The 19191-nt window shown below is 42.6% G+C and overlaps 1 protein-coding gene across 3 annotated transcripts in view; it reads left to right on the top strand.

Moving 5' to 3' along the window:
* PCNX2 (pecanex 2) overlaps window positions 1–19191 on the top strand; it is a 262726-nt gene that overhangs the window by 102519 nt on the left and 141016 nt on the right. For all 3 annotated transcript variants that reach the window (XM_061624508.1, XM_061624507.1, XM_061624506.1), the window contains exons 18-19: window positions 13331–13423; window positions 16592–16742. In XM_061624508.1, the coding sequence (XP_061480492.1) occupies window positions 13331–13423; window positions 16592–16742 (244 nt within the window). The remainder of the gene's footprint in view (window positions 1–13330; window positions 13424–16591; window positions 16743–19191) is intronic.

The following is a 19191-nucleotide window of genomic DNA, read 5'->3' as shown; positions in this document are numbered from 1 at the left end:
GGTTAAGCCTGACAAATTGCAGACAAATAGGTCCAGTGGGTTTTTTTTCATGGGGGAAGTAAAAGGGATTCACTTTCTTCCATAGTCCCTTATGAGGCAGGGAGCAGCGTTGCCTCTTGTTCTTTCTTACCTTAAAATAATCAAGAGCTGGATGAGTGTGTGTGTGCTTTTGTTTGTACATTTTTTAAAAATACCTTGCAGCTTCACACTGCCCTTAGTTTTCAGTGTCCTCCAACAGGCCTCGCAGGCTTCATCTGTATATCCTGATAGGCCTTACAGGCCTCCAATATAAGCTTTAAAATATGATGCTGTCTAGAATGCTTTCTGCGAAGTTCTGGAAAGCTCTCTTTTTTGGGGCGGGTGTTAAAGCAGAGCAATGTAGGATTTTTTTTTTAAATAAGCTTTTAACTTAAAAAAAGAAAACTCCTTTGCTGCTGTATTTGACAAAACATGATCCAGAGCTCTTCAGGCAACATTTCACTTCTTGCAACACCCGTGGACCTAGACAGAAAGATAAATGAAAAATACAGCTATTTTCTCCAAAAAAAAGTGCAGAAAAACAGTGTGACAGAGCACTCTGTGGCTTTGTGAGGGCCCTGATCCAACTTTGGGGGGGGGGACTATTAACATTATGCTTCAATCCTCACTTAAATTTGCCTCATTATTTGGCTTACACACAGATCTGATGCATGCCCTTAGTATGCACATACTCAGTGGTGGCTTGTAACATTTTGACTTGGTATGCCTGCAATTTTTAACCTTGCTGCTTCTATCACAATAGAACTTATACAGCACTTATTTAGGAAAGTGTGCCATTACACGTGTGCAGAGTGCCCCTGTCTTTTCACTAATATGTATATAAATTCTCTGCACATCTATGGACAATGGAAGACTGTGACGTCCTCCCCCGGCATCACCTGTGAAGCTCTCACTTGTGGCTACCAGCAGACAGGAACGTCAGGTTTTCTTCTTACCCTTTACAGCTCTAGCACAGATTTCAACAATTCCCCCTGCTAGGCCTTACTACCCCACACTCTGTATCTCTTATAACCTAGACTGTGTCTTAGTCCCTGCCAGGCTATCTCGATACCTTGTGTCTATGGGTATAGGTAATTTCCAAACCCCGCTGCAGCCTCTTGCACTGAAGCATACAGCCCTGGGTTTCTCTGTGGGACTGGATACACTTTCCTCCGATCTGCCGCTGCCACCATTCGATACAACTGTTCAGCCTTGGTTACTTGCTATCCTCCCTGGTATGTGTTTCCCAGCTGAAAGAATCAGGCTTATGTTTAACCAAGTGATATATTTATTAAGAATTAGAAATAACAAGATTACTTTTAGAATATTTCACAAGCGTATGGTTTCATCTATATTCTGTTAGGTACTTGACTTCTTACTAATTGCCTCAGAACTGACTCACTCTCATCAACAACACCGACCACCATCCACCTCCTCAATTCACCACTTCCAAACACCTTCAAAACACCCCTCCTAAACACCACCCAGATTCAACTGTCATTCTTCCATTTATACTCCCAGCCATTCAAACGCTCAGCCAATCATCCAGCATTCTACTGCTCATGTACTCCCCCCTCCTCTTTCACTCCACTTACCATATGTCTTCTATATAAACAGCACTTACCATATTTACCCTACAAGCAAGAACATCACAAAGACCTTCCACATAAGATGGCCAAGTATGATTTTTAGACAAGATTAACTGCACACCTCTTATTTAGAAATTAAGCCATAACACATGACATAAGCTTTTGAATTCATGTATTGATTACATCTACGCATCCATTGTCAAAAAACTAAACACACACACAAAACGTTCAAAATGTGAGGCACGCTTGCTTCCAGTTGCATGCAGTTTTCCTCTCCCAAAAATCAATTTAACTTTTCATTATGCAAAACACTTTTTGTCTCTAAATTAAAAGAACAAAGTATTTTAACCAATAGCGAAAAAATTGTTTCATTTGAGCCAGGTCACAGAAGAAAAGAGCAGAAGGTATTTGTAATGCATTGCTCAATCCTGAAAAATGATCTCTGCTCATGGGCAGAGTACATCAAACCAGACTAATCATAATCAGCCTCTGTTATGTCTGAGATTAGGGAGAATATTTTCCAGATTTGGGGAAGGGTGTGAAGTCGTATCCAAACAGGCATAGTGCCCAAACTTATCATTTTAGAAGTTTCTGAGAAAACTCATCAAAAAACAAGCTAGAAATAATAGCAGCATGCATTTTCCTCTGCATTCAAGATGAGCTGAACTTAAGCTAAGGGAGGAGCTTGTTGGAAGCAGATTCACACACCATTTCTGGAAATACCCTGGAAAATACTCTGGAATTACAAGTTTATTTATTTATTTATTTATTTAATTAAGCTTATATACCGCCCGACTAGCAACAGCTCTCTGGGCGGTGAACATTAAAAATACAATAAAAATAACACAAAACTGTACACAAAACTGTACAGTCTAAAATCAAAATATAATAATTTACAATTAACAGGAATTAAAATGCCTCAGAGAAGAGAAAAGTTTTAACCTGGCGCCGAAAAGATGATAGTGTCGGCACCAGGCGCACCTCCTCGGGGAGACCATTCCATAGTTCGGGGGCCACCACTGAGAAGGCCCTAGATCTTGTCACCACTCTCCGGGCTTCCCTATGAGTCGGAACCCGGAGGAGGGCCTTCGTAGTAGACCGTAGTGTACGGGACGGTTCATATCGGGAGAGGCGTTCCGACAGATATCGTGGTCCCGCGCCGTATAAGGCTTTATAGGTAAGTACCAACACTTTGAATCTGGCCCGGAAGCATATTGGAAGCCAGTGCAAACGGGCTAGCACAGGTGTTATATGCTCAGACCGCTTAGTTCTTGTTAGCAGTCTGGCCGCCGCATTTTGCACTAGCTGTAGCTTCCGAATCGTCTTCAAAGGTAGCCCTACGTAAAGCGCATTGCAGTAGTCCAGACGCGAGGTTACCATAGCATGTACCACTGATGAGAGGTCCTCCTTACTCAGATAGGGAAGTTGGTAGAACGCATTCCGGGCCACCGAGGCTACATGAGCCTCAAGTGTGAGGGAAGAGTCTAAGATGACTCCCAGACTACGCACCTGTTCCTTTAGGGGGAGTGTAACCCCATCCAGGACAGGGTATATATCCACCATCCGATCAGAGAAACCATCCACCAACAGCATCTCAGTCTTGTCAGGATTGAGTCTCAGTTTGTTAGTTCTCATCCAGTCCATTGTCGCGGCCAGGCAACGGTTCAGCACGTCGACTGCCTCACCTGAAGAAGATGTAAAGGAGAAGTAGAGCTGCGTGTCATCAGCATACTGATGACAACGCACTCCAAAACTCCTGATGACCGCCCCCAGCGGCTTCATATAAATGTTAAAAAGCATGGGAGACAGAACCGAACCCTGCGGGACCCCACATTGGAGAACCCACGGTGTCGAGCAATGTTCCCCAAGCACTATCTTCTGGAGACGACCCGCTAAGTAGGAGCGGAACCACTGCCAAGCAGTGCCTCCAACTCCCAATTCCGCAAGCCTCTCCAGAAGTGGCTCATGTCAACCTGCCCTGCTTCACACAGGTTTTAATGAGTGAATGCTGGGAAATGGCTAACACAGAATCTGTTGCAACACATACACAAGCCATACACAATTTCTCCTCCCAATTCACAAAAATAAATGTACAATGAATAAGTAAAAAAAGTATTTATGATAAAAAGAGACTCACTACTGTTTGTTTGCTTGCTCACTAGCTTGCAAGGTCACAGAAGCCCCCCTAAACTAAACAAAAAAGCTCAAAGTAGGAAACACTCCCTGTTGCTTCTCTAGTTAGCTATGAAGAGATCTGGCCTTCAGGGCAACAGCTCTGAGCATGCTCAGAATCAGGCTAAGGTTACCACAGCTTGACGCCTCCCTAATCTGCTATATTCACTGTGCTGGATAAGCCTCATAATAACAGATGGAGTAGGAGACTTCATAGTGGGGCTGACAGGCAGGCAATCTAGATGGAACCTCATTTCCACAGTGACACTTTTGGATTAGGATTTGCTGAATGGTGCAGAGAGCTGACTGGCCAGGCAACAGGCAGTTGATTGGCCAGAGAACAGGGGATTGACAAAAATGCCTTCACAAGCCTCTGTATGTTCAAGAAATTATAAACTGTGTGTGGAACAGAAATAGCTTTGAGGTTTTGAGGAGAGAAAAAATTGCTTCACATTCTCATCTGGAGGGCTGTGCCCCAGGAGCCATAAGGGACCAGCCTCCATTGCACAGAGTTATAGAAATTATACAGGAGAGATTCAGGAGCTTCTACTTCACACATTGTTCAGCAACCAAAAGCAGAGCAACCACAGTTGCACTCTTTGTCCATCATTTATTTATTTGTATCAAGTGTGGTGATATTACAATCTCTGGCTAATGTTTTCATGTTTTTTTCTGTTGAAGAATGCTCTTATCATAGGAGTAATCCAAAACTGGAAGAAGCACAACTTTTTGTATTTGGAACTGGTCTTGTTTCTTTCACATAAGACAGTCATAAACACACACACTTGAGGGTTGGATAGGGGTTTCTGCTCTGCCTGAGGCAGCAAAATGTCTTGTACCAGCCCTGGATTTCTCCTAAATTAATTAAAGGAAATTTCCTGACCAGCTGTAAGAGCTACAAGCATGATTCCTGTTCCTCTACTAAGTGAGTTTGTAACTGATGCAATTATGGGACTGACAGTAAAATCTTAGAGTTAGGAGAAATCCCCACATACATTGCTTGCCTCATTTTGCTTTCATGAAATAGTTTATCTGACATAAACTATTGAGAACATATTGCGCTTCTGGTTAGGTACTGGAGACCAAATGGGGACTTCTCAAAAGACCTTAGAAAATTCCTTTCCCTTGCCTGTTTGAGACGCTTGTAAATCAAACATCCCCTGTAGTGTTAACTATGGTGAATTAAACATATTTTGCAGTACCCATCCAGATTTGCACATAACTTGGTTCCCTTAACTGTGATTTATGTCCCTTCTGACTTGCAGAGTCGAGCTACATCAAGTAAAAGCATTAAATGCTAAACTGAAGTTGGCGTTTGAAAAAGTCATATAATGTATTTGTGTTCCTGCCTATTTAATCTGATTATTTCAGTCTAGTAATAATGAACATGATATCTAATGGGGTATGTGTGTGCATGCAGATATGCACCATACACACAGAGTATAAAATATTGTGGATAATATTTATTTTAAGTTGGATGACTTGAAATAGCTCCCTTTTGCACTGACAATAATTGGTCCACTCCCCAAGACAAATCTAGAGGAATTTACTATTTAAAATAAATGTCTGTGGTTCCCCTTCATATTAGGAATAAAGTTAACATTGCATTTTCCACTGACCTATGCTACATTTTTATTGCTTGAATGGCACCATCACAATTGTCAGCCTTGGTGACTGGAATTACAAGGTGGCTGTGTTGGATAATTGACCATTCAACTTTGGAAATGGAACTTCCTACCTTTATAATTAATTTTATAGGCATTAACCAGCAGCCTAATGGTATTCATGTGTTACATTCAAACCTAACTTCCTTCCTGGACTGTAAGTACCAGAAGTAGAGAACCAGAGTTCCAAAAAAAGAAAAACAAAACAAAACTAAATGCAAAAAAAAAAAATCCAATCTCTCAGGTTCAAGGTAGAGCTTTTTGAGAGATATATTTTCATTGTAGAAGGATTAGGAAGAAAGTCCAACTTATCCAAAATCACAACCCGATCTATTCTCCCATGAGACCCATTATTGCTATTTTTTTCCCTGTTAGGGATATTCCATACAGAACAAGCTTAATCCATAGTTACACTGCTATATTCACACTGCCAGGTTCTGTTGTGCATGTTTAATGGTAAAGCAGCGTGAATGAAAAATCAGCAGGAGAACACACTGACTGACTGAGATGAAATAAAAGGAAGATGGAAGCAATACACTGAAGAACTCTATAAAAGAGATGCCAGGATGACAGATTCATTCACGGAGGAACCGTAGGATGAAGAACCAGAAATTTTAGAATGCGAGGTGAAAGCTGCTCTTCAAATACTTGGAAGAAACAAATCACCAGGAATAGATGGCATACCAATAGAGTTGCTACAAGCTACTGAGACTGAATCTGTCCAAATTTTGACAAAAATTAGTCAAGAAATATGGAAAACTAAACAATGGCCCACAGACTGGAAGCGTTCAATATACATCCCAATTCCAAAGAAAAAGGATCCCAGGGAATGCAGTAATTATTGAACTATTGCCTTAATGTCCCATGCAAATATGCTCAAGATTCTACAACAAAGGCTCTTACCATATATGGAGCGAGAAATGCCAGATGTCCAAGCTGGATTTAGAAAAAGAGGTACCAGAGATCATATTGTCAACATACGTTGGATAATGGAACGGAGCAAGGAATTTCAGAAGAAAATCACCCTGTGCTTTATAGATTAAAGCAAAGCCTTTGACTGTGTAGATCATGAAATACTATGAAGTGCTTTAAAGAAATGGGGGTGCCACAGCATCTGATTGTCCTGATGCGCAACCTATACTCTGGACAAGAGGCTACTGTAAGGACAGAATATGGAGAAACTGATTGGTTCCCCATCGGAAAGGGTGTGAGATGGGTGTATGAAGTGCTTTAAAGAAATGGGGGTGCCACAGCATCTGATTGTCCTGATGCGCAACCTATACTCTGGACAAGAGGCTACTGTAAGGACAGAATATGGAGAAACTGATTGGTTCCCCATCGGAAAGGGTGTGAGATGGGTGTATTTTATCACCCTATTTGTTTAATCTGTACGCAGAACATATCATACGGAAAGTGGGATTGGACCAAGATGAAGGAAGTGTGAAAATTGGAGGGAGAAATATCAATAAGATATGCAGACGATACCATACTATTAGCAGAAACCAGTAATGATTTCAAACAAATGTTGATGAAAGTTAAAGAGGAAAGCACAAAAGCAGGACTACAGCTGAATGTCAAGAACACTGAAGTAATGACAACAGAAGATTCATGTAACTTTAAAGTTGACAAAGAGGACATTGAATTTGTCTAGGATTATCAATACCTCAGCACCGTCATTAACCAAAACGGAGACAATAGTCAAGAAATCAGAAGGCAGCTAGGACTGGGGAGGGCAGCTATGAGAGAACTAGAAAAGGTCCTCAAATGCAAAGATGTATCATTGAACACTAAAGTCAGGATCATTCAGACCATGGTATTCCCGATCTCTATGTATGGATGTGAAAATTGGACAGTAAAAAAAGCGGATAAGATAAAAATCAACTCATTTGAAATGTGGTGTTAGAGGAGAGCTTTGCGCATACCATGGACTACAAAAAAGACAAATCATTGGGTGTTAGAACAAATTAAATCAGAACTATCACTAGAAACTAAAATGATGAAACTGAGGCTATCATACTTTGCACACATAATGAGAAGACATGATTCACTAGAAAAGACAATAATGCTGGGAAAAACAGAAGGGAGTAGAAAAAAAGGAAAACCAAACAAGAGATGGGTTGATTCCATAAAGGAAGCCACAGACCTGAACTAACAAGATCTGAACAGGGTGGTTTATAACAGATGCTATTGGAGGTCATTAATTCATAGGGTCGCCATAAGTCATAATCAACTTGAAGGCACATAACAACAACAAAAGTAGACATCCATGGCAGAGACCCATTAATCCAGCTGGGAAAGTCCATTGGAACAAAAATGTCTTCAATTGTTTCCAATAAGTGCTAATTGTGAGCACCACACTGAAAGCACTGCTCTGAGGTACTGTGAAGTGGGCTTCTGATACCTTTGGAATTTGAAGGTCTCCCACAGGCCACAGTGACTGAATTGGATACCAACACCTTGATACCTTGGTAGCAGGCAGTGCAAATCCCACAAGCAAGGTGTAATATGCTGGCAATAGTTTGCCCCTACAAGCAACTTAGCCACCATGCTGCATCCTCTGGACTAACCTAAAGGATAGTTCCAGATACAGCACATTGCAATAGTCCAAATTTGAAGTTACCAATGCATGGACAACTGTGGTCAAGCTATCCTAATCCAGGAATAGCCATAACTGTATTACCAACCAAAAGCACTCCTAACCATCGAGGACACCTGCGCCTGCAATGGCAGAGCTGGATCCAGAAACATCCCCAAACTATCTATCTGCTCCTTCAGGGAGACCCTATCCAGGGAGGGTGTGACCCCATGGTTAATTTATGCTAAAGCAAGTCTCAGTAGGGAAATATTAACCAAATAATATTTATATCCGCAGTTGAATCAGCATAGGAAAAAAAGAAGTATGTCTAGCAATCCTGATGTCAGTCAAGAGCAACAAAAATAGAAACAAATGGGTAGAGCAATTCTATACTCTTAATTAGAATAGGCCACTGCTATGCCAGTGGAAAGACCACCATCAACTTTGAAAAGCTGTTTGTTTGCTATGCATTTGGACACCTCTTAAGATATCATATATCATAGAATCATAGAATAGAAGAGTTGGAAGGGGCCTATAAGGCCATCAAGTCCAACCCCCTGCTCAGTGAAGGAATCCAAATCAAAGCATTCCCGACAGAAGGCTGACCAGCTGCCTCTTGGATGCCTCCAGTGTTGGAGAGCCCACTATCTCTCTAGGTAATTGGTTCCATAATAATAACCAACTTTTGCATGGTGGCTTCTGAAAACAAGGAACAGGGTTTTGCATATGTTTGGATACAATTGGATGCCACTTCTCTAATATATACTCTTGTAAGAGTGTGTCACAGTGTAATTTCTGTGGCTGGAAACAGATGGTGCTAGCCCTGTGAACTACACCTTGATGGCAATTAGGAGGAGGAGGCAAGAACTGGAGAAGGAGAGGAGGGCAGCAGCAGTGAGACAGCAAAGGATGAGGAGGTGGGACAGGGACTGGAGAAGGAGAGAAGACTGAGGAGAAGGAGAGGGTGGCTGAAGAGACAGCTGAGGGGGAGCCCAAGAGGAGGAGAAAATGACTTTTGAGGGGGGAGCCATAGGGATAGCCCTCTGCTGTTGAAAGAAGCTGTACAGGTCAGCTTGCAAAGGGCTCCGAGTTTAGCTACATGTGCCTGTTCTCTCCTGGGAACAGGCATGCACAGCCAAAGCAAGCTGCCCCTTTCCACCACAAGCATGGGGGGGGGAGGGAAAACTTTGACATCTCCCTCACTGCCCCCCAATGCTTGGGCAAAGCATTAAGCAGGATTGACCTCTCCCACATTGCTTGATGCAAGGGAGATCAATCCAGCTTCATTCAGGTGCACAAGAGAGCTCCATGCAGGGAACTCTTCGCTCACCCAAACACACCTCACCAGCAATGGGCTGCTAAAAGAAAGGTTTTCACCTTTCTGTTAGTAGCGTATTGCTGCTTGTGAGGTGGTTTGAAGTCTGGACTTTGAGACTCCAAAACCCAGCGAAACAGAGCACCCTCGGGTGAGGGAGAAAGTTCCCTGTACGGAGCTCTCTTGCATGCCCAAATCAAGCTGGATTGGATGCAGGAAGACAAGCAGGTGTAAAGGGGAGAAAGGTGGCTTTTGGTGAGGGGTACAGGGAGGTGATGGCTGGCAAGGGGGGATTGGTTGGGGGTTGGAGGGTAGGCAGGGTTGGTGAGTGAAGGCAGGAAGGATGCAGCCCCTGGTTGAATCAAGATGCTGGACTAAACTTTTCAAAACTGCACTGACTTTAACCACCAATTTCAAAACTGCACTTATTTTTTGTTTCTTACAATTCCCAAGCAACGGTGGGTACGAGGCTGTTAGTATTCTATATACTAGAAGCAGAAACACACAACCAAAAAATCCCCCAATGGGTAAAAAGGGCAGGCCTGCTTCCAGCACCATTGCAAATACTACCAAAGCCCACCAAACAGGGCAACATTGCCCAGGTACTGCCAACAGACTGACACAGCCAATTAACTTCCCCTTGCAAATATCTATGACAAAGGGCAGGTAACCTTCTTTTTTGACCTGAGGGCCATATTCAACCTTGGCCAACCCTCCTGAGGTTGCATGCCAGCAATGAGTGTGGCCAAAGGTGGGTTCAGCCAACCCATACCGTTGCACACACACACTGCATGTACACATACACAGGTACACAGCTCCCCTCCTCAGTGGATCCATGCAGATCCACTAAGGAAGGGGAGTTATCACCCTCTCTCTGCTCATAAAACAATCATTTTATTGGGGAGTCCTTGGGGACACTGGGCTTCATCTACCACAGCACTGTATCTACTTTTCTTCTGTTTGCTCCCACCACCAAAATTGGTGGAGTCTTGGAGGCAGGCCCAGCACCAGCAGGCGGCCAGGGCGGGCACTGATCGAGGACCCCTGCAGCTGGGCCTGGGAGGGTGGAGTACCTGCTCTGCTATCCCCACCAGTATCAGGTCTTGGAGCGTGATTGTAAATTACGACCAGACAGTGGCACAGATTGCAGAGTGGGAGCTTCACTCTCCTGGGCAACACCACTTCCACAAACACAGTTGGCGTGCACTTAAATGCACTTGGTCATGCCACCACTTGCACTGCTGCATCAGCATGGTGATGGCAGGCACACATGCTGATGCAGTGACGCAAGAGATGGCACAACCGGGTGCATTTAAGGGTGTGCATGCAGGAGGGTGGGGCCCTGCTGAGATCTGGTGCCCAAGAGCCCACTGTGGCCTGTTGTTGGCTCTGCTTGGAGGGGTCAGAAAAATCTGCTTGGGAACTTGATGTTAGCCATCCCTGGTTTATGACAAGATAAATATAGCCCCATGATAGGTGTCCTGTTATCTGAATTATGGTCTTCCTGTATGTGGCTTATATATTGGTGCTGGTGTGCTGTGGCTGAGCCTTGAGTTACACAATATCCTATGTTCTGTTATGGCAATGTGAGCAGGAAGGCTGTTTATTTATTTATTTATTTGGTTACATTTATATACCGCCCTTAGCAAATAGCTCTCAGGGCGGTAAACAGCATAGGGTAAAATACATACATGGCAATAATAAAATCACAAAAACATATATGACATAAAAACAAATACAGTTAAACAGAAAATAAAAATAAAGACTTAGTATAAAAGATTAAAAAGCTAAAAAGATTAGTGTGGGGGCCGCTATTTTGTTTTCCCCCCTTCCATTGAAGTCAATAGGATGGACATTTCTTGGAGATGGTGTAAAGTTCCACCATGGATGGGGTTGTGCCTGTGGTCTGAAGGAATATAGGATATAGTGTAAGCAAGTTCCTTTCCTGTATCACCCGCATTTCCATTCTCTCCATTCTACTGGCAGATCTGGACAGTTCTGCTGGCATATCTTTCCTGCTAGAAGCATATCTCACATTCTGTCGGCATAGTAGGGCTTCTTCCAAATTCTTTAGCCCCTCAGGTAGCACAGCAAAAATATAGGACTGACCTTTACAGTGAAAAACTACTGAAACTGTTTAAAGCTACCAGATCTAACCCAGGCAGGAAAACTTCAATGGGTTAGATAGTATAGAAGGCTTTTCAGTCACACAGACTAGATGTGGAAGAGCATCTGATTCACATTTGCACAGAAATCTGTATCCGTTTTGAGATGTGATCCAGCTATCCAAATTGTTACTGCCTTCAACTCAATTTTGACTTATGGCGACCCTATGAATCAGGGACCTCCAAGAGCATCTGTTATAAACCACCCTGTTCAGATCTTGTAAGTTCAGGTCTGTGGCTTCTTTTATGGAATCAATCCATCTCTTTTTTGGCCTTCCTCTTTTTCTACTCCCTTCTGTTTCTCCCAGCATTATTGTCTTTTCTAGTGAATCATGTCTTCTCATTATGTGTCCAAAGTATGACAACCTCAGTTTCATCATTTTAGCTTCTAGTGACAGTTCTGGTTTAATTGGTTCTAACACCCAATTATTTGTCTTTTTTGCAGTCCACGGTATGCGCAAAGCTCTCCTCCAACACAAATGAGTTGCTTTTTCTCTAACCCGCTTTTTTTACTGTCCAGCTTTCACATCCATACACAGAGATTAGGAATACCGTGGTCTGAATGATCCTGACTTTAGTGTTCAATGATACATCTTTGCATTTGAGGACCTTTTCTAGTTCTCTCATAGCTACCCTCCCCAGTCTTCTGCCGGTTTTTGTGTTTAACTCATTCTTTAGCTATTTTTTATTGTCCATCACCTTGAGACACATGTGTGGAAAGTGATTAATAAAATAAAATAAATAAAAATAAAGCAGCAAAGCTTCAACTAAAGGGGCAATATGTAGTTAATCCCTGCTGTCTAATTTTACCCTCCCAGCAACCCTGTGAGTTATGCTAGGCAGGGCCGCTGTCAAAAGGTGGCCAGGTCGGTCCCTGGCTGAGGGCCCTGCAGTTCACAGGGGCCCCTGAAGGGCCCCTCGTTAGGGTGGGGGAGTAGCACTCATTAGGGTGGGGGAGTAGTAGGAGTGTGGGGCCCCACCCACTCGCTCACCCACTCGCTCACCTCCACGCCCTCCCGCTCGCTTGCCACTCCACCATCCCGCTCACTCGCCACCCCACCCGTTTACCCACCTGCCCATCCGCTCACTCACTCACTCACCTCCCCGCCCAGTTGCTCCCCCACCCACTCACCGACCCTGCACGACTGCTCCGTTCCACCCCACCTGCTTGGTAGGTAGGTGTGTGTGTGTGCAGGGCCCAGGGCACTGAGGCTAGGCTAAGAGGAAATGACTAAGGTGAGCATTATGGCTGAGTGGGGATTTCAACCCAGGTCTTCCCAGTCTGACTCTACTCAGCCTGCTAAGTAAGCACTGTTCCTGTACAACTTCACACATTTCAGGCTTTTGTGGTGGGGCGATAGGTGAGTTTCTTTAACACAAGAGACTATCTGGTATAACATTTTACCTTTTCTTTTTCTTTCTTTTTTTTACCCAAACAGTACCTGCTGAGCAAATGTTGATGCAGGAATGGCTTAGGCCAGGGGTTGCCAACTGTTGGGGACCTATGGGCACATTTGCTAATTGGGGAAAAAAACTGTAGTGGGTGCCACACACATAATGAAGCACACAACATAACCTGTTCTGTTGGCAACAACAGAATACCTCTTTCAGGTCTAATTTGAAAAGAGGGAGGATCAGGGCAAGGGGAACCTCCGGGTGCCAGGGGAGGCCCCACAGTGCATGTGTGGACGCCATGCTGGCAACCCCTGCTTTAAACAATGACTGGTGTAAATTGCAATGCAACTGTCATCTGCTGAAGATAGAGTAGTTTAATTTAAGAAGTCAAATTGGTTGTAACTTGAGTTTTTATCATTTCAAAATTATATGCACAGAGGGAAACCTTGAAATCGGATCTCATTGTGTGCTCTGTAGCTGCCGTGCTGTCGTTTGCAGTCAGTGCAAGTACGGTTTTCTTGTCATTAGGGGTAAGTATTATAATTCTTCTATATTATTTCCTGAGATATTATTTTTCTTATTCAGAGCAATGAGATGTTATAATAGGCTGTTATGGAAGACAGCGTGGCAGAAGAAATATTTGCTTGTAAGTGGTAATGGGAGTTTCAAATCACTTCAGAACATACAAGAATCTAGGTTTTGAATGCAAGATGCTATAATGCACTAAGAGATTTTTTTGGCCGTGGTGACAAGGCTCTGGTACAAACTGATTGAGCTCATGCAATGTCTTGGAATATTTATGAATATTCTGAATTCTGAGGAAATTTGTGAGCTATAGGATATTCACAATAGTCAGGCTTTCACAAATTGAAATGAACGTTTTTTGCTGAGAAAAGCCTTAGGGAGATTAAGACTGCAATCCTAACCCCACTTACCTGGGAGTAAGCTCCACTGAATTCAGTAAGACTTATTTCTGTGGAAACATGGTTTTTAAATTTATTTTAATTTATTTATGATTTGATTTATAACTTGCTCCTCCCAGTAGGAGCCCAGGTTAGGATTGTGCTGTAAAATTGCAATCCTATACCCATTTACCTCCATTGTAAACTCCATTGAATTCAATAGGACTTAAGCTCCATTGAATTCAATAGGATTTACTTCAGTGTAAACATGATTAGGATTGCATTGTAAGTCTGCAATCCTATACCCATTTACCTGGGGATAACATACATGGGACTCCATATGACACTTCTGAACAGAGATTGACAGATAGCATGTTTACATTTTGTGTCAATTTCATATTGATTCAATCTGAAGTCTGTTCTGTCCTGTTTTCTGCTGATATTTTTAATGAAAGGTTTACAGCTATATTGTATGCATTTTTGTGCACACTTTCCCTAAAATGCACATTTTGTACACATCCCCCTTAAAATATGCATTTTATTTTTTTCTATGCATTTCTACTTAACACACACATTTTTGTATGCATTTATATTTTTGAACCAAACCTGCATTGCAAAATTCTGAGAAATTCTCAATCCAATTGGTAACTGCATTCCCATCTGTGTACAAGCCCAGGAACTGCGAATGATGCAGACCAAGCATCTCCATCACTGCTTCTGAGCAGACAGTGTACAGAATTGCACCATAAGGCCTGTGGAATGAGGCCCTGCCAGGAGAGGAAGGACAGAGAAACTAAAAGACTGGTAACTAAGAGGCAGGAAGGATTGCAGGAGGGAGGGAAGGGAGAAAGACATGCAATGGACTGAAAATAATCATTTATAGGGATAGCAGAAATAGAGAGGGAGGGAGAGATCCAATGAAAAGAGGGCAGTGTGGAGAGAAGGAATTGAAAAGTGAGGGACCACTGAAAAAGAAGGTGCATTTTCAGGAATGGGCAGAGAGAGACAGGCATGCTGAGCCAGGAGAGAGTCAGATTGGCTAAAGCAAGTATGAAGAACCTTTGGCCCTCCAGATGTTGCTGAACTACAACTCCCATCAGCCCCAGCAAGCATGGCTCATGGCCAAGGATGATGGGTGTTGTAGTTCAGCAACATCTGGAGGGCCAAAGGTTCCCCACTCCTGGCCTAAGGGAAGTGAGACAGCAGGCAGAGACAACGGGGGATGGAAGCACAGAGATGAAGAAAGGGGTGGGTGGGAAAGCCTCCTATATTTTTAAGTGTGTCACAGAATGGAACATTCTACTTAGTGTGGCTTTCCCCATCATCATAGCACTGTGCTGGAAAAGCCACAAAAATTGTGAAATCCCTCCTCTGCAACTATTAGAAATACAGAAGACATCTTGGGGATCTGGACTGGAAACCTTAAGGGGACAGCCAGCTCTGAAGGGTGAGGGAGCTGAATTTTATAAATTAATCTTTGCAGCAGTCAAAAGAGTATGAACTGTGATGAGCCTTGGGCAAGGCAATGACAAGCCTGGGAAGGAGGAGGAGTGGTAGTGGCACCAGGCTTTTCTTCTCCTCTCACCCACTAGGGCAGCAACAAATTTACCATTGGAATGGCACAGTGGCAGGCTGTGAGGAAGGAAAAGGGTATCCAGAAAGCTCCCCTCCAGAATGAGATTTTGCTTTATGGAGGTTTCATTCAGCTGATGTAACATATAGAGCAGCTTACCTAATGGATCATTTCTATAGGCCTGGTTAGTATGTAAAGGTAAATTATGGTTTTGTATTAATGTGAGCAAGCCCTAGGCTCATGCACTCCTCCCTGCATCATACCTGTGAGGAGGAGCTCTGAAGCTTTCACTTCCATTTTGAATAAATGAAGTTTAGTATAATATCTTAATTCAGACAAACTGTGGTAAATCTTACCTGTGGTTTACTAAAACAAGCCAACTTTAAGCCATGGGTTATGAAAGTGGCTTGTTTTCAACAAAATGCAATTCAGGATTTGGACATAATGCTAAATTGCAGTTAACTGAAAAGGGAAGTAAACGTTTCCAATATGCTCTTTGCAGTTGCCATGGAGGGGAGTGGGGAATCCAAGGTTCGTTCACGTAATGCTAAGTCATAGTTTAACATTATGTTCAAATAAGGCCAGTATATGGAGTGTTTATATGCAGCTGTCAGCCATGGCCACGCAAACAGAAAGATCAACATGGAAAGCTGTCACATATTAACAGTTCCAAGTGACCTCCACATGGTGGCCATAGCATGTGGATCAGTTCTTACTGGCTTTACTTTCTGACTTCTGTTCATATTTATCATGAAAGAGGTTTTTTATACTGCCTGAAGCATTCCTTGCACTCCATCCTTGTATCTGGCATATTCTGCATTTCCAGCCTGTTGTTCTGATGGTATTCCCTTATGAGACACTTTCTGTGTTTTCTCGCCAAGCACAATGAACTCCTTAGGCTGTAAATGTACCAAAAAAAAATGTTTTGCAAACGTGGATGAAATACTACAACTTTTTTCTTCTCTTGAACTAAAATATCAGCATTTTTTATATAGTAAAGCACATTAAAAAAAGAAAATGAGAGAGTAGACTTTCCTTTTATTTCCTCAGTACCACATCTGTTCCTCCAAGCATATATTTTCCAAAATAAAAATTGGCAAGTCTTGAATGAAAAAAGCTTTAGGAAAATCATGGTGGTTTTTTTTTAAAATACAATTATAGTACTTAAAATATTGTTTGTAAATGAGATTTTGTTTTTGCCCCTTTCTTTTCCTTTAACTCAGCCTTTTCTCAGCATTGTGCTTTATGCTTTAGCATGGACTGTGGGATTTGTAACGCACTACGTACTTCCTCAGCTTCGCAAGCACCATCCATGGCTGTGGATCTCCCACCCTATCCTTAAAAATAAAGAATATCAGCAGAGAGAATTGAGAGGTGTGTAAAGGATGGGCTTTTTAAAAAAAAAGAAAGAAAAAATGTTTTATGTGACACTGCTTATGTTTTAAATGACATTGTCTATATGTTTTACATTAAAATGATGTGATATTTGAGTATATGAGTGTAAGTTATCATTTGCAGAAGACAAAGGAAAATGAACACAGGCAGGAAAGGGGTACCTCTATGCCAATTGCTGGGTGCAAGAATAATAGCATACCAGAGACCAGGCAGAAGCCTGTCAGTACTTGACACTGGGACATCAAGAGGAAGAAGATTTGGACAGAATCCAACTGATCTGAATTCTGTTTGCCAGTTTCACACTGAAATTAGCCAAAGTGGTTTCTTGCAGATAAATTCTCTTGTGGACTCCATTCCAAATAGAAATCCCATGGATTTCATTACAAATTATTTTTAGATTGTTTCCCTGTGCATTTGGTTCAATTGTTTCTTGATACATTTGAAAATCTCAAAATAGATATTTTAAGAAACTAGAGTAAAACATCCCTACCGCTTACGGAACAATCCAACTTGGCAGAGGCTGGCAGAAGCGAAAGCAGTGGAAGGGGCCACCACATCCGACCTCCATTCAGGAGCTGCTGGGAGGGGAGGATGTTGGGTGCACTGGCAGAGCTCGGCAAAAGGAAAATGAAGACATGTTATCTTCCACCAGCCCTTTTCCTGGCATATCTGCTGAGACTGAGGCAGCAAAACCAAGCCAGATGGGCTCAGGATGTGGAATACGTTTCCCTTCCCTTGGTTCTGCCCCTGACACACACACCCCAGAATACCTCTTTTTGGAGCCTTCCACTGCTGCCAGTCTGGGCTGAGCCAGCTGTGCCCCTGCTGTCTCTATGTGGCAGCGGAGTTCCCTGGCTGCGCTGCAACTGTGCCCTAGGAGAGGGGAACTTTTGCTGGCTCAGTCTAGTTGTGTGAGCACCCTCCCTCTTCCTTTCCTCCCTCCTTTGCCACATCCTATATCCCCTCAGCCTAGCATACATGCCAGTTGGATTGCACTCTTACTATCTGTAAAGTTGGATGCATCTTGAACTCCTTGAGGTACTTCTGTAGCCACTTCCAGCAATCCCATGCTGTGTGTAGAGCTGCTCCTGATTCTGGTGCTAATAGTCAGATTGCTGCATGCACTTGGGGAGGAATCTCCAATGGGCACCATTACTAAGCAACAACAATGAAACAGGTCAAGGACGACAGGAAATAAAACAAGTCAGATTTTCCTTTTCCTCCTTGACTTTCCTTGAAGTTTGTCAGCCAGCTCTTGCTTCCTGGCTTTTTACTCTCCCTCTGTGTGTGATGGGCCTGCATTGTGGCTTGTTTTTATATTTGACTTTAGAGATAATTAAAATGGAAATAATATTTTTAAAGATAAAATTTGACAATATAAAGTAGCATCGCTGAATTGCTAAAACTAGGTTTTGTGGACACATTTTTTTGCATATACATTCAGCATGTAGACTGTTATAAGGGATAGTAATTTGTTGTTATCTCTGTGACCTCAACCCACTAAGCACTGCTGCTATGCAACGGCCTGGCAGGAATCCAGTCACCCTGGGCTCCTACTGGGAGGAAGGGCGGGATATAAATAAAATAATAAATAAAATAAAATCCAGTACAGGACTAATTGGCTTGAATGGGTATTGTGCTGTAGCAATGTTGGAGAGCTGCTCCCTTTGTTTAGAAGAGTCTTTACCATTTATGTCAGCCAATTAATCTGGGCACCTATAGTTATTCTGCCCCTTAACCTTTGTTCTGTTCCCTTTATTAGGAACATAGGAAACTGCCTTATACTGAGTCAGACCATTGGTCCATGTGGCTCAGTATTGTCTGCACTGATTGGCAGCAGCTCTCCAAGGTTTTAGACAGGGAGGCTTTCCCAGCCCTCAATGGGGATTGAACCCGGGACCTCTCTCATGCAAAGCAGGTGCATTACTACTAAGCTATGGCCCTTACCCAAGAACCTTACAACATTTTTTTTACTTCTTGTGGCTCTATCAGTTTTATGCAGTATGCCTAATATATATTTTTTTAAAATCAAGGTTTATTCTTTAAGATGTATTTCAGTGTTTACATTTCTGGCAAAATCATTTTTCAGATATTTGGAGTCAAATAAAGTTTGAAGGGCATAGGAGCCTGTGATTTTAATTTCCTGTATTTTATTGCCATGAGAGATATTATATTTGAATGGGACAAACTTGTTGGTAATTTGGAATTGCTAACTTCAGCAGGTGGTGCCTTGAGCAGCAGGGATAGCTCTACATACTTTAAAAACTCAGACTTATTTTCAGTTGTCCTAGAAATCTCTTGACTAGGAGCCAGCTTGTGTTTGATAACATTGACTGTTCTTCAGTGACCCTCTGTTTTTTTCTGCTGCAATTTAGAAGCTTGCTGTCAACTTACAATGGGTCTGTGCTGTAATCATTCTCAATGTGTG

Source organism: Rhineura floridana, chromosome 4 (genome assembly GCF_030035675.1).
Source record: "Rhineura floridana isolate rRhiFlo1 chromosome 4, rRhiFlo1.hap2, whole genome shotgun sequence".
NCBI classification, from domain to species: Eukaryota; Metazoa; Chordata; class Lepidosauria; order Squamata; family Rhineuridae; genus Rhineura; species Rhineura floridana.
This window is presented reverse-complemented; position numbering and strand designations above follow the sequence as displayed.